Raw genomic sequence first — 13,866 nt, 5'->3', positions numbered from 1 at the left:
CACCTTCCGTTCATTTATTTTTTTTCAACACTTATTTCCTTTCCTGTTCATTTTTAGACTTTCTCCTATTTCTTTACATCCTACTGTTCTTAGCTTTTGTTGTTAATTATAGCTTTATAGTTTTTTGAAGTATAAGAATAGTGACTTATGTGTTCCTTCATTTATTGTCACTTTGGTCAAATTGAAGGAAGAAAACTGGACATTCTCAGTACGGAGACTCAACTTCGGACATGAGACATTTATGGCACATTTATGTATTTCACCTGATTGTGACCAGTGTTTTCCACTTTTTCAGGATGGTAGTGCGTTGGAGGATTCTAGCACTTCAGGGGCATCCTGTTCCAATTCAAGACCACATTTAGCTGGGACACATACTTCTCTTAGACTTCCACAGGAAGGAAAAGAAACCTGTATTCTTGTAGGCGGTCATGAAATAACTTCTGGATTAGAAGTAATTTCTTCCCTAAGAGCAATTCATGGGCTGCAAGTAGAAGTTTGTCCTCTTAATGGCTGTGATTACATCGTGAGTAACCGCATGGTGGTGGAAAGGAGGTCTCAGTCTGACATGTTAAATAGTGTCAATAAGAACAAGCTCATTGAGCAGATCCAGCACCTGCAGAGTATGTTTGAAAGAATATGTGTGATTGTGGAAAAGGACAGAGAAAAAACAGGTTTGTATTTTTAAATATCTTTGTTTATAAGACTGTAAAGGAACTTTACTGTTAACTTAGTTTATTCTTCTATTATTAGGATATGGGAAACTCTTAAAATATAAACACTTGACTGGTGAATGTCATTCATATTTTCATGCAGCCATAATGGCTTTCATTAGTTATTGTATTTAAATGCAGCTTATGAGAACTGAAGGGTCGGAAATTGAAGGCAAGTCTGCCAAACATAAGACTTTTTCAGGAACCCACGAAGAATGAGGGCCTTAAATAAGGCAGCAATGGGGAGGAGTAGTAGTATTCGGGAGATGTTTAAGGAGTCGGGATTAGCAAGAGTTGGTGGGAGAAGTTGAGAATTACTGAGTCGACCAACTTCTTGGTTATTGGGCAGTTAAATAGTGGTACTGTTTATTGCAATTATGAATATAATGGAAGCAACAGATAAGAGGGACAAGGAAAGTTCAATTTTGAACACGTTAAGATCGAGTTCTCAATGGGTCACTGAAGTGGGTGCCTAGGATGCATTTGGAAGTGCAGGATTGGAGCTTCAGGTAGAAGATTTCTGCAGTAATTATTCAATTGTATGGCGAGCTCTTAAGAACAGTGAAAAGATCATGAGATACGGAATTAGAAGACACACCGATTACTGGTTTCTCTATGCGACATTGCACTGACAAATCACTGCCTCTGAGGAACTAGTAATACACTTGTCCTATTCGTCTTGTAATATTATGAGAACTAAGTAAAATCATGTAGTTGTGAAAGCCACTGCAGAAGAATTGAAGATTTATACTTTTGGTAATAGTGTAATTTATGTAAAACATAAATTACATAAGATAATATGAGGAAGATAATATGGGAATTGGGCAGCTTTTTCATCCCCATTTTGTCACTGGTGAACCATGTAGCCTTAGATAAGTCATTTTATCTTTTGGTTACCCAATTTTTTTTTCCTTTTTTTTTTTTTTTGAGACAGAGTCTTGCTCTGTCGCTCAGGCTGGAGTGCAGTGGCACGATCTCAGCTCACTGCAACCTCCACCTCCCAGGTTCAAGCAATTCTCTTGCCTCAGCCTCCCGAGTAGCTGGGATTAGAGGCATGTGCCACCACGCCCAGCCAATTTTTATATTTTTAGTAGAGACAGAGTTTCACCATGTTAGTCAAACTGGTCTCGAACTCCGGACCTCAGGTGATCTGCCAGCCTCGGCATTCCAAAGTGCTGGGATTCCAGGCATGAGCCACCGTGTCCAGCCTTTTTTTTTTTTGGAGGCAGAGTCTCGCTCTGTCACCCAGGCTGGAGTGCAGTGGCGCAATCTCGGCTCACTGCAACCTCTGCTTCCTGGGTTCAGGTGATTCTCCTGCCTGAGCCTCCTGAGTAGCTGGGACTACAGACGCGTCCCACCACGCTCAACTAATTTTTTTGTGTGTTTTTTGTAGAGACGAGGTTTCACCATGTTGGCCAGGATGGTCTCGATCTCTCGACCTCGTAATCTGCCTGCCTCGGCCCCCCAAAGTGCTGGGATTATATGTGTGAGCCACCGTGCCCAGCCCCAGCCTCTTTTTAATTTGAAAAGTCAGGGATAAAGGAAATAGATTTGGAATAGACAGGAAAGTAACATGGCAAACGTTATAGGAAAGTATCAGGGGCCATAATAGCGAATACCAATAAAAGGATTTAAGTAGAATATGGAATAGAAAATGAACAAGAAAGGGTAGGGAACTAATTGACAAGATGACATTAAAGTGGGTGTACAGGGTATTTGTTGAGTGATTCTTTGGAACAAATACATAAGATAATTTTATGTCACTTAAACTAGTACTTAATGCGCCCTTCCTCAGAGGTAGCATGAAAAATTAGAGATGAGTAATACAATCTTGGCCTTCAGGAGTGAATTATGTAGGAATATAAGCTCTTCCTTACTTATTCACCTTTCTATGTTAATTCCAGCTCAAGGCGCTCATAGTTATCCCTATTTTCTTTCTCAGATATTTGAGAAACATTAGTTGTAGGGTTTCTCATTAGCAGAATGTGGCACTTGTTTGCCAATGGTGTAGATCTTGGGATTTTAATAAAATAAGGTATATTAATGATTCTACTTGATATTAGTTACTAAAATTTGCCTTTCCCTAAATTTAAATACTTAGGAGACACATCAAGGATGTTTAGGAGAACAAAAAGCTATGACAACCTGCTGACTACCCTAATTGGCGCTGGGATCCGAATTCTTTTCAGTTCCTGCCAAGAAGAAACTGCAGATTTGCTAAAGGAACTATCTTTAGTGGAACAAAGAAAGAATGTTGGTATTCATGTTCCAACAGTGGTGAATAGTAGTAAAAGTGAGGCACTCCAGTTTTATTTAAGTATTCCCAATATAAGTTATATAACTGCATTAAATATGTGTCACCAGTTTTCATCTGTGAAAAGGATGGCTAACAGGTATGTCTGTTGTAATATTTTTAAATGATTACTTTTAAAAGATTCTTAAAAGCATTCCATAGAAGTTTAACATTAAAAAAATTTACGAGGCATTGTGCCTGTTAGATTATTTTATTCAGTAAACATTTTTTGCCTGCCAACATATATTAGTTACTATATGAAGCTGAGGGACATTAATCAAAGAAAAGAAAAAATAGGTGTAGGGATTTCCTTTGAGAACCTTAGAGCTCTGTGGAGAGACAATAAATAGCAGTTACATTTGACCTTGCAATCTAACATTTCTGGGCTGTTTAGTTCTGTAACAAGAAAAATGAGCATTTATATTGCTTGAAGAGGGAGATTTTAGAATGTAGTTCATTTTAATTAAAGGCCTACATCAGATACTGTCTTAGCTCATGCTGCAATGCTGAAATACCATAAACTGGGTAATTTATAAACAACAGAAGTTTATTTCTGCCAGTTCTGGATACTGGAAGTCTGAGATATGGCTGGGTTCTGGAGAGAGCTTTTTACTGAGTCACAGACTACTGCCTTCTCATTATATCCTCACATGGCAGAAATAGAGCTAGCTAGCTCTTTGGCCTCTTCTTATAAGTGCATGAGGATATCCACCTTTATCAACTAATTCTCGAAGTTGCCTCTTCCAAATACCATCACATTGGGATCAGGGCTTCAACATACGAATTTTGGGGAACACAAAAACATTCAGTTCATTGAAGATACTGGAATTGTTTTTCTAGATAATTTTAAGGAAAGGAATCAAGTAGCTGTTTTATCCAAACTAATTTTCAAGACGTATCAGCTGGATGGATAATGCTTGAGATGATTTCCTTAAAGGCTACTGTGTTTGGTGTTCTTTAGGTAATATTAAATTTTATAAAAGCCAAAAGTCCTAGTGTAATGATTTTGTCTCATTTATTTTTCAGCTCACCTCAAGAAATCTCCATGTATGCACAAGTAACTCATCAGAAGGCTGAGGAGATCTATAGATATGTTCACTATGTATTTGACATACAAATGTTACCAAATGATCTTAACCAAGATAGACTGAAATCTGATGCATAATCAAGCTGCTCAAAATGGGGTTTTCAAAGAACTCTCACAATATTAAACGCACTTCAATAATCATTGCTGTTTTGTGATTATGTTTATTTGTAAATAAGAGAATATTTCCTTAAATATATTTTATATTGTATATTTTTATTTATATAGATTATATAAATTATTAAAAAAAAATCTGATGTTCGGTGATCATTTTGACTAGATTATGAAACTAATTTTTTTTTATTAAATAAAACAAGGTTTATTAAAAGTGTTACTAAGGATAGTTTAAGAAAGGAAAAGCTAAGCTAGAGGTACTTTGGAATGGTTCCCAAGATTAAAGTTGTACTGTTGTGATAAATAGTAAAGTTGATATGTCTGACTAGAGCCAACTTGTCGATTTTTCCCATGTATAGATAGTATACTTTAAGTGTACTAAGTATGTGTACTTGGTAAGGTGTAGGTGATGGGTGGTTGTGAGATAAATGACCCACTAACTAGGAAAGTAGAAAACTTAACTGAATGTTTATCTGACCACAGGTGCGTCCCAGTTAAGTACTGTCAAATCTGTTAATATGAGCTCTAATATGGTTTGGCTGTGTCCCCAACCAAAATCTCATCTTGACTTGTAATCTGAATTATAATCCCCATATGTTGGGGAGGGACCTCCTGAAAGGTGATTAGATCATGGGGGCGGTTCCTCCATGCTGTTCTCGTGATAGTGTTCAGAGGATCTGATGGTTTTATAAGGAGCTTTTCCTCTGTTCACTCTGCAGTTCTCTTGCCTAGTGCCATGTGGAAAAGGAAACGTTGGCTTCCCCTCCACCATGATTGTAAGTTTCCTGAGGCCTCCCCAGCCATGCACAACTGTGAGTCAAAATCTTTTCCTTATAAATTTCCCAGTCTTGGGTTATTTCTTCATAGCAGTGTGAGAATGGACTAATACAAACTCCCAGCTACCTTACTCTTTTTTATTGCCGAAATATATTCAAAGTGGTATATTGGTTTGGACTTAGAAAGTTTCTTTTCAATATAAATTACTGAATGCAGGCCCATTATGTTGACCACATTACATTTACTGTTTTGATCCATTCTGTTGTCTGTGATGACATTAAGAAGGCTTTGCTTGGGGCCGGGCACAGTGGCTCACGCCTGTAATCCCAGGCAGATCACGAGGTCAGGAGGTTGAGACCATCCAGGCTAACACGGTGAAACCCCGTCTCTACTAAAAATACAAAAAAATTAGCCGGGCGTGGTGGCGGGCACCTGTAGTCCCAGCTACTCGGGAGGCTGAGGCAGGAGAATGGCGTGAAACTGGGAGGCGGAGCTTGCAGTGAGCTGAGATCGCGTCACTGCACTCCAGCCTGGGCGACAGAGTCAGACTATCTCAAAAACAAAAACAAAAAAACAAAAACAGAAGGCTTTGCTTGTATCTGCAATATATATGACATCTTTCTTCTAGTCAGTCTAGTACTAAAGCAGCCTTTAATTATGTGAGTCCTTTATTCTTGGCCTCATTTTTACCCCTATTACATTGTTGGGTACTTGAACCAGCCTCACCGCAGAGAGCTTTCCTCACCTTAAATCTGGCAGGGATTTCAGAGCTCATGTAATTAAAATCACTTCTCTTCCCTTTCTTACCAAATGATAAAAGTGATGCCCAGAAACAAGTGACTTATTCAAGTTTAAGCTGGCAAATCTAGAAGCAGAACCCAGAAACTAGATATGATTCTCTCTACGGTGAGAGAGAGATTATGATTCTATGATTCACTCTACGGTGTTGATAAAAGGCGACAAAAATCCTGCTTAGCTCCTTTGAGAGAGTATCAACTCTCAACTTGTCTGAAAGCAGCTGACTTCTTATGTCTGCTGCTCAATAATTCTGTCAAAACCACAGAGAGGAAACACTGTAAGTTATTGCCTAGTGTACAGTTATCGATTTTCTGTAACTGGACTTTTTGAGTTATTTCTCCTTTAGTAGTGAGCACAATGCTAAGCTTTGACAGGAGGAAAGGAGCCTTTCTCCTTCCACTGTGCTACATCTTCATGCATCATGCTGCTGCTACATTGTCAGCAGGGACTGCGGGTAGGGGCATCTCTGGTGGTGCTTTGCCCCAGCTCCAAGCCAGAATCATGCAGTGCCTCAACCTCAGAGATACCACATGCTCAGACTCAGCTGTGTGTGTACCCATCAGACCAAAAAAAATTACATAAACATGGTGTTTGACATAAACTAGAGGATTTCATTTATTTATGCTTTCCGTGTAGAGAGCTCTATCCATATTTAGGCTTGCAATAGCCTCCTCCTATACTCTCATTGGTAGCCATTAACCATTAATTATCCATCTTATTTAAGTCCTTAAGGTCTTTTTCTTTTCCACTTTTAAGTCTCCTTTGGAGGTTACTTACCTTAAACTTTATTATTAGTTCATCTTATGACCTGATAGAAATGGGACAAACCAGGTACCTGGCAGGTGAGATACCTTAGAATAGGGAAGGTGCTGAAGGAGTTCTGATAGGACAAGGGAATATATGGGCAGTAGGGGTCAGACTCTTGATTTGAGTCAAGTTTATGCTATTTCAATTACCTTTTTACTTTTTGTTAAGGGATTTAACTACCTTCTTAACTCCTAAAACACTATCCATTAACTCCAAGCAGTATAGCATTAGATCAAATATTGGCAACTCAAGTAATACAACAGCATTTTTTTTTGGCCACTCCAAAATAACCCTTTCTTTTGATCCATCCTATATCCACCAATGGTCCTTATGGCAGAAATAATCATGGTAGTTTAAAGAATTATCTTAGTCCAATTGCACTGTTCTTTTTAGTGTTTCCATGAGTCCTATAATTATACAACTGCTGATTATTACTATTTTGTTTTATTTACTTATTTAAGAGGAGTCTTTTTCTGTTGCCCAGGCTGCAGTGGCTAGTTGCAGGCATGATCATAGCACACTTCAGCCTTGAACTCCTAGGCTCAAGCAATCCTCCTTCCTCAGCCTCCCAGGTAGCTGAAACTACAGGTATATGACACCACGCCTGCTCTGACTAAAACAATTAAGAAACAAGAAAATGTTACTGGTTTTTTTTTTTTTTTTGAGAAAACTTAAACAGGACCACTCGTGATTTGTTTTTATTTCTATCACCCAGTAATTAGTAACAAACAAAAACAAGAAACAAATACTATAAAAGCAAACTAACTTTATTTGAATAATCTAAATAGAGAACAAGGGTAGATGAATGTGTAGCCAGAGGGAAAATATCCTATGTCAAGTTTCAAAACATAATAAACGAAAATAAGTTTATTTCTAAACGAAATTTCAGTGAAAAAGGATGTTTATTATGACATAATATATTGATTACTAATGGTGGATCTATTAACTGTCTAGTCAAAATATTTAAGCTGTATCTGCATATGTAAATAACACTTAAAAATTAGAGAACAAAATCTGTTCTCTAATTTTACCTAGTAAAATAATGGCAAATCAATAAACTAAATGTACATAGGTTTCATAGATATGCCAATCACATAAAATAAAAAGAATCAGGAGAGAAGCACGTCAGCAATGTGTAATTTAATTTCAACAATGTGTAATTTAAACATTAGGCTTGGATAACAACTGGTAACAAATCCTACTCTGGCTTGGATAATAACTGGTAACAAATGCTAACTTAAAAGTTTTCATGAATTCAATAGCTACCAGTACAACCTCTGTCATCCTTCTCACCTTCCCTTACTTAAATGGTAGCAAAATTTTCTTGAAATTAAAAAAAAATCTGTTTGGGAAATGATTTTCTTAAAGTAAACAGACTTGGATGCTTATTTAAAAAGTATCTATATATTTTAATATGCAAAAACAGAAATGTACAGATACCTACACAAGCAAAAACAATTTTCTTTACATTTTTAGTAAGCTGCAGCAATAAGGATATTTTAGTTTGAACACAAACACATGAAACCTTCAAAGAAGTCCACATTTTCATAGGAAGCTACTTTACAAAGAAAATACATGTACTCCAGTTGAAAATACAAACACATTGTCTGCTTTATGGTAAAAATCCCAGGAATCGTATTTTCTCATTTTACTATGCAGAATCAGAGTTTGAAAAATAATAATCTTTCTCTTCTTCATCTAAAGATTTCACAGCATTAGTGAAAAGTTTTCCAATACCAGAGTTTTCTCCTAAATCTGTGAAGAGAAGTTTAATAACAAGATTAATAAATTTCTAAAAGTACTTTCAATAAAACTGAAAACAACTATAAGGAATAAAATGCTAATAAGTCTGTCCACTTGAGAGCAATTAATTTTAATACCATTTAAATAAAGAATCTACCTTATAATAGAACTGAGCCACAAAAGAAAGCTGTAAGTATATTACCTGTGTTAAGTGGGGTTCTCCTTCTTGGTGTTGGAGTTGAGAAATCAGTTTCAACCTATAAAAGAGTTACTATTAATAGCTAAATGGTACCTCCTGGTGAAGTCTACCTCAAATCTAGACAAAATTAAGCATGCTTATCCCCAGGTTACTTTGAACATATACCTACAACAACATTTAATCACATTATAATTATCTGTGAAATGCCTAATTCTCTTTTGGGTTTATTCAGGGCAAGAACCATGACTTACTCAGTGTTGTTTCCCACTGCTGGCAAACACTACTCATAAGAAATTACTATAAACTGGCCGGGCGCGGTGGCTCAAGCCTGTAATCCCAGCACTCTGGGAGGCCGAGACGGGTAGATCACGAGGTCAGGAGATCGAGACCATCCTGGCTAACACCGTGAAACCCCGTCTCTACTAAAATATACAAAAAACTAGCTGGGCGAGGTGGCGGGCGCCTGTAGTCCCAGCTACTCGGGAGGCTGAAGCAGGAGAATGGCATAAACCCCAGAGGCGGAGCTTGCAGTGAGCTGAGATCCGGCCACTGCACTCCAGCCTGGGCGATAGAGCAAGACTCTGTCTCAAAAGAAAAAAAAAAAAAAAAAAGAAATTACTATAAACTAATGCTATAGCAGTTAAAGGATAGTCTGTGGGCCTCCAAAAGTTGCCAAAATGTACTAAGTAATCAAGTAATAAATATACTGGTTTAGTAAACGTAAAATATAAACAAAATTTATCATGATTATATATAGTAATTATAATTACAATACTATACTATTACAGTATAGTAATTACTATATAGAATAGTAATTACTAGGCAGGAGAATGGCGGAAACCCAGGAGGCGGAGCTTGCAGTGAGCTGAGATCTGGCCACTGCACTCCAGTCCGGGCGACAGAGCGAGACTCCGCCTCAAAAAAAAAAAAAAAAAAGGGGCGGAGCAAGATGGCCGAATAGGAGCAGCTCCAGTCTCCAACTCCCAGCGCGAGCGACACAGAAGACCGGTGATTTCTGCGTTTTCAACTGAGGTACTGGGGTCATCTCGCTAGGGAGTGCCGGACAATCGGTGCTGGTCAGCTGCTGCAGCCTGACCAGCGTGAGCTGAAGCAGGGCGAGGCATCGCCTCACCTGGAAGCGCAAGGGGGAAAGGAATCCCTTTTCCTAGCCAGGGGAACTGAGACACACAACACCTGGAAAATCGGGTAACTCCCACCCCAATACTGCGCTTTAAGGAAACAGGCACACCAGGAGAATATATCCCACACCTGGCCGGGAGGGTCCCATGCCCACGGAGCCTCCCTCACTGCTAACACAGCCCTCTGCGGCGATCTATCCGCAAGGCAGCAGCGAGGCTGGGGGAGGGGCGCCCGCCATTGCTGAGGCTTAAGTAGGTAAACAAAGCCGCTGGGAAGCTCGAACTGGGTGGAGCTCACAGCAGCCCAAGGAAGCCTGCCTGTCTCTGTAGACTCTACCTCTGCGGACAGCGCACAGCTGCAGCCCATTAGGGGAAAGAGCAGGGGCGGTGCAGACGCGAACGACTCTGTCTGACAGCTTTGGGGAGAGCCGTGGATCTCCTAACGCGGAGGTTGAGATCCGAGAACGGACAGACTGCCTGCTCAGGTGGGTCCCTGACCCCTGAGTAGCCTAGCTGGGAGACATCCCCCACTAGGGGCAGTCTGACACCCCACACCTCACAGGGTGGCGTCACCCCTGAGAGGAAACTTCCAAAGAAAGAATCAGACAGGTACACTCGCTGTTCAGCAATATTCTATCTTCGGAAACCTCTGCTGCTGATACCCAGGCAAACAGGGTCTGGAGTGGACCTCAAGCAATCTCCAACAGACCAACAGACAGTCCTTCTGACTGTCAGACGGAAAACTATCAAACAGGAAGGACACCTATACCAAAACCCCATCCGTACGTCACCATCATCAAAGTCCAGAGACAGATAAAACCACAAAGATGGGGAAGAAGCAGGGCAAAAAAGCTGGAAATTCAAAAAATAAGAGCGCATCTCCCCCTGCAAAGGAGCGCAGCCCATCGCCAGCAACGGATCAAAGCTGGTCAGAGAATGACTTTGACGAGATGAGAGAAGAAGGCTTCACTCCATCAAACCTCTCAGAGCTAAAGGAGGAATTACGTACCCAGCGCAAAGAAACTAAAAATCTTGAAAAAAAAGTGGAAGAATTGACAGCTAGATTAATTAATGCAGAGAAGATCATAAACGAAATGACAGAGATGAAAACCATGACACGAGAAATACGTGACAAATGCACAAGCTTCAGTAACCGACTCGATCAACTGGAAGAAAGAGTATCAGCGATTGAGGATCAAATGAATGAAATGAAGCGAGAAGAGAAACCAAAAGAAAAAAGAAGAAAAAGAAATGAACAAAGCCTGCAAGAAGTATGGGATTATGTAAAAAGACCAAATCTACGTCTGATTGGGGTGCCTGAAAGTGAGGGGGAAAATGGAACCAAGTTGGAAAACACTCTTCAGGATATCATCCAGGAGAACTTCCCCAACCTAGTAGGGCAGGCCAACATTCAAATTCAGGAAATACAGAGAACGCCACAAAGATACTCCTCCAGAAGAGCAACTCCAAGACACATAATTGCCAGATTCACCAAAGTTGAAATGAAGGAAAAAATCTTAAGGGCAGCCAGAGAGAAAGGTCGGGTTACCCACAAAGGGAAGCCCATCAGAATAACAGCAGACCTCTCGGCAGAAACTCTACAAGCCAGAAGAGAGTGGGGGCCAATATTCAACGTTCTTAAAGAAAAGAATTTTCAACCGAGAATTTCATATCCAGCCAAACTAAGCTTCATCAGTGAAGGAGAAATAAAATCCTTTACAGATAAGCAAATGCTTAGAGATTTTGTCACCACCAGGCCTGCCTTACAAGAGACCCTGAAGGAAGCCCTAAACATGGAAAGGAACAAGCGGTACCAGCCATTGCAAAAACATGCCAAAATGTAAAGACCATCGAGGCTAGGAAGAAACTGCATCAACTAACGAGCAAAATAACCAGTTAATATCATAATGACAGGATCAAGTTCACACATAACAATATTAACCTTAAATGTCAATGGACTAAATGCTCCAATTAAAAGACACAGACTGGCAAACTGGATCAAGTGTCAAGACCCATCAGTCTGCTGTATTCAGGAGACCCATCTCACATGCAGAGACATACATAGGCTCAAAATAAAGGGATGGAGGAAGATCTACCAAGCAAATGGAGAACAAAAAAAAGCAGGGGTTGCAATCCTAGTCTCTGATAAAACAGACTTTAAACCATCAAAGATCAAAAGAGACAAAGAAGGCCATTACATCATGGTAAAGGGATCAATTCAACAGGAAGAGCTAACTCTCCTAAATATCTATGCACCCAATACAGGAGCACCCAGATTCATAAAGCAAGTCCTTAGAGACCTACAAAGAGACTTAGACTCCCATACAATAATAATGGGAGACTTCAACACTCCACTGTCAACATTAGACAGATCAACGAGACAGAAAGTGAACAAGGATATCCAGGAATTGAACTCATCTCTGCACCAAGCGGACCTAATAGACATCTATAGAACTCTCCACCCCAAATCAACAGAATATACATTCTTCTCAGCACCACATCGCACTTATTCCAAAATTGACCACATAATTGGAAGTAAAGCACTCCTCAGCAAATGTACAAGAACAGAAATTATAACAAACTGTCTCTCAGACCACAGTGCAATCAAACTAGAACTCAGGACTAAGAAACTCAATCCAAACCGCTCAACTACATGGAAACTGAACAACCTGCTCCTGAATGACTACTGGGTACATAACGAAATGAAAGCAGAAATAAAGATGTTCTTTGAAACCAATGAGAACAAAGATACAACATACCAGAATCTCTGGGACACATTTAAAGCAGTGTGTAGAGGGAAATTTATAGCACTAAATGCCCACAAGAGAAAGCAGGAGAGATCTAAAATTGACACTCTAACATCACAATTAAAAGAACTAGAGAGGCAAGAGCAAACACATTCAAAAGCTAGCAGAAGGCAAGAAATAACTAAGATCAGAGCAGAACTGAAGGAGATAGAGACACAAAAAACCCTCCAAAAAATCAATGAATCCAGGAGTTGGTTTTTTGAAAAGATCAACAAAATTGACAGACCGCTAGCTAGACTAATAAAGAAGAAAAGAGAGAGGAATCAAATAGACGCAATAAAAAATGATAAAGGGGATATCACCACCGACCCCACAGAAATACAAACTACCATCAGAGAATACTATAAACACCTCTACGCAAATCAACTAGAAAATCTAGAAGAAATGGATAATTTCCTGGACACTTACACTCTCCCAAGACTAAACCAGGAAGAAGTTGAATCCCTGAATAGACCAATAGCAGGCTCTGAAATTGAGGCAACAATTAATAGCCTACCCACCAAAAAAAGTCCAGGACCAGATGGATTCACAGCTGAATTCTACCAGAGGTACAAGGAGGAGCTGGTACCATTCCTTCTGAAACTATTTCAATCAATAGAAAAAGAGGGAATCCTCCCTAACTCTTTTTATGAGGCCAACATCATCCTGATACCAAAGCCTGGCAGAGACACAACAAAAAAGAGAATTTTAGACCAATATCCCTGATGAACATCGATGCAAAAATCCTCAATAAAATACTGGCAAACCGGATTCAGCAGCACATCAAAAAGCTTATCCACCATGATCAAGTGGGCTTCATCCCTGGGATGCAAGGCTGGTTCAACATTCGCAAATCAATAAACGTAATCCAGCATATAAACAGAACCAAAGACAAGAACCACATGATTATCTCAATAGATGCAGAAAAGGCTTTTGACAAAATTCAACAGCCCTTTATGCTAAAAACGCTCAATAAATTTGGTATTGATGGAACGTACCTCAAAATAATAAGAGCTATTTATGACAAACCCACAGCTAATATCATACTGAATGGGCAAAAACTGGAAAAATTCCCTTTGAAAACTGGCACAAGACAGGGATGCCCTCTCTCACCACTCCTATTCAACATAGTGTTGGAAGTTCTGGCTAGGGCAATCAGGCAAGAGAAAGAAATCAAGGGTATCCAGTTAGGAAAAGAAGAAGTCAAATTGTCCCTGTTTGCAGATGACATGATTGTATATTTAGAAAACCCCATTGTCTCAGCCCAAAATCTGCTTAAGCTGATAAGCAACTTCAGCAAAGTCTCAGGATACAAAATTAATGTGCAAAAATCACAAGCATTCTTATACACCAGTAACAGACAAGCAGAGAGCCAAATCAGGAATCAACTTCCATTCACAATTGCTTCAAAGAGAA

The 13,866-nt window shown here is 39.5% G+C and overlaps 2 protein-coding genes across 11 annotated transcripts in view; one reads left to right on the top strand and one right to left on the bottom strand.

Annotated features, from left to right (window-relative positions):
• Positions 1-5,041, top strand: part of FANCM (FA complementation group M) — a 76,726-nt gene extending 71,685 nt beyond the window's left edge. For 7 of the 9 annotated variants that reach the window (XM_033188132.1, XM_033188130.1, XM_033188131.1 and 4 more), the window contains 3 exons: positions 296-671; positions 2,812-3,103; positions 4,030-4,531. In XM_033188132.1, coding sequence (XP_033044023.1) covers positions 296-671; positions 2,812-3,103; positions 4,030-4,168 — 807 coding nt within the window. In that variant the 3' untranslated portion in view covers positions 4,169-4,531. Of the gene's footprint in view, positions 1-295; positions 672-2,811; positions 3,104-4,029 lie in introns of all 9 variants that reach the window. The other 2 variants (XM_033188133.1, XM_033188129.1) reach the window with 2 other exon arrangements.
• Positions 5,042-7,329: 2,288 nt separating this feature from the next.
• The window catches only part of MIS18BP1 (MIS18 binding protein 1), a 63,943-nt gene continuing 57,406 nt past the window's right edge, over positions 7,330-13,866 (bottom strand). For both annotated transcript variants that reach the window (XM_033188139.1, XM_033188140.1), the window contains exons 16-17: positions 8,529-8,583; positions 7,330-8,338 (exon numbers count right to left, since the gene is read on the bottom strand). In XM_033188139.1, the coding sequence (XP_033044030.1) occupies positions 8,235-8,338; positions 8,529-8,583 (159 nt within the window). In that variant the 3' untranslated portion in view covers positions 7,330-8,234. The remainder of the gene's footprint in view (positions 8,339-8,528; positions 8,584-13,866) is intronic.

This window comes from Trachypithecus francoisi, unplaced genomic scaffold (assembly GCF_009764315.1).
Source record: "Trachypithecus francoisi isolate TF-2019V2 unplaced genomic scaffold, Tfra_2.0 Lachesis_group3, whole genome shotgun sequence".
Lineage (NCBI taxonomy): Eukaryota > Metazoa > Chordata > Mammalia > Primates > Cercopithecidae > Trachypithecus > Trachypithecus francoisi.
The sequence above is the reverse complement of the archived record's forward strand: the minus strand, read 5'-3'. Positions and strand labels throughout refer to the sequence as shown.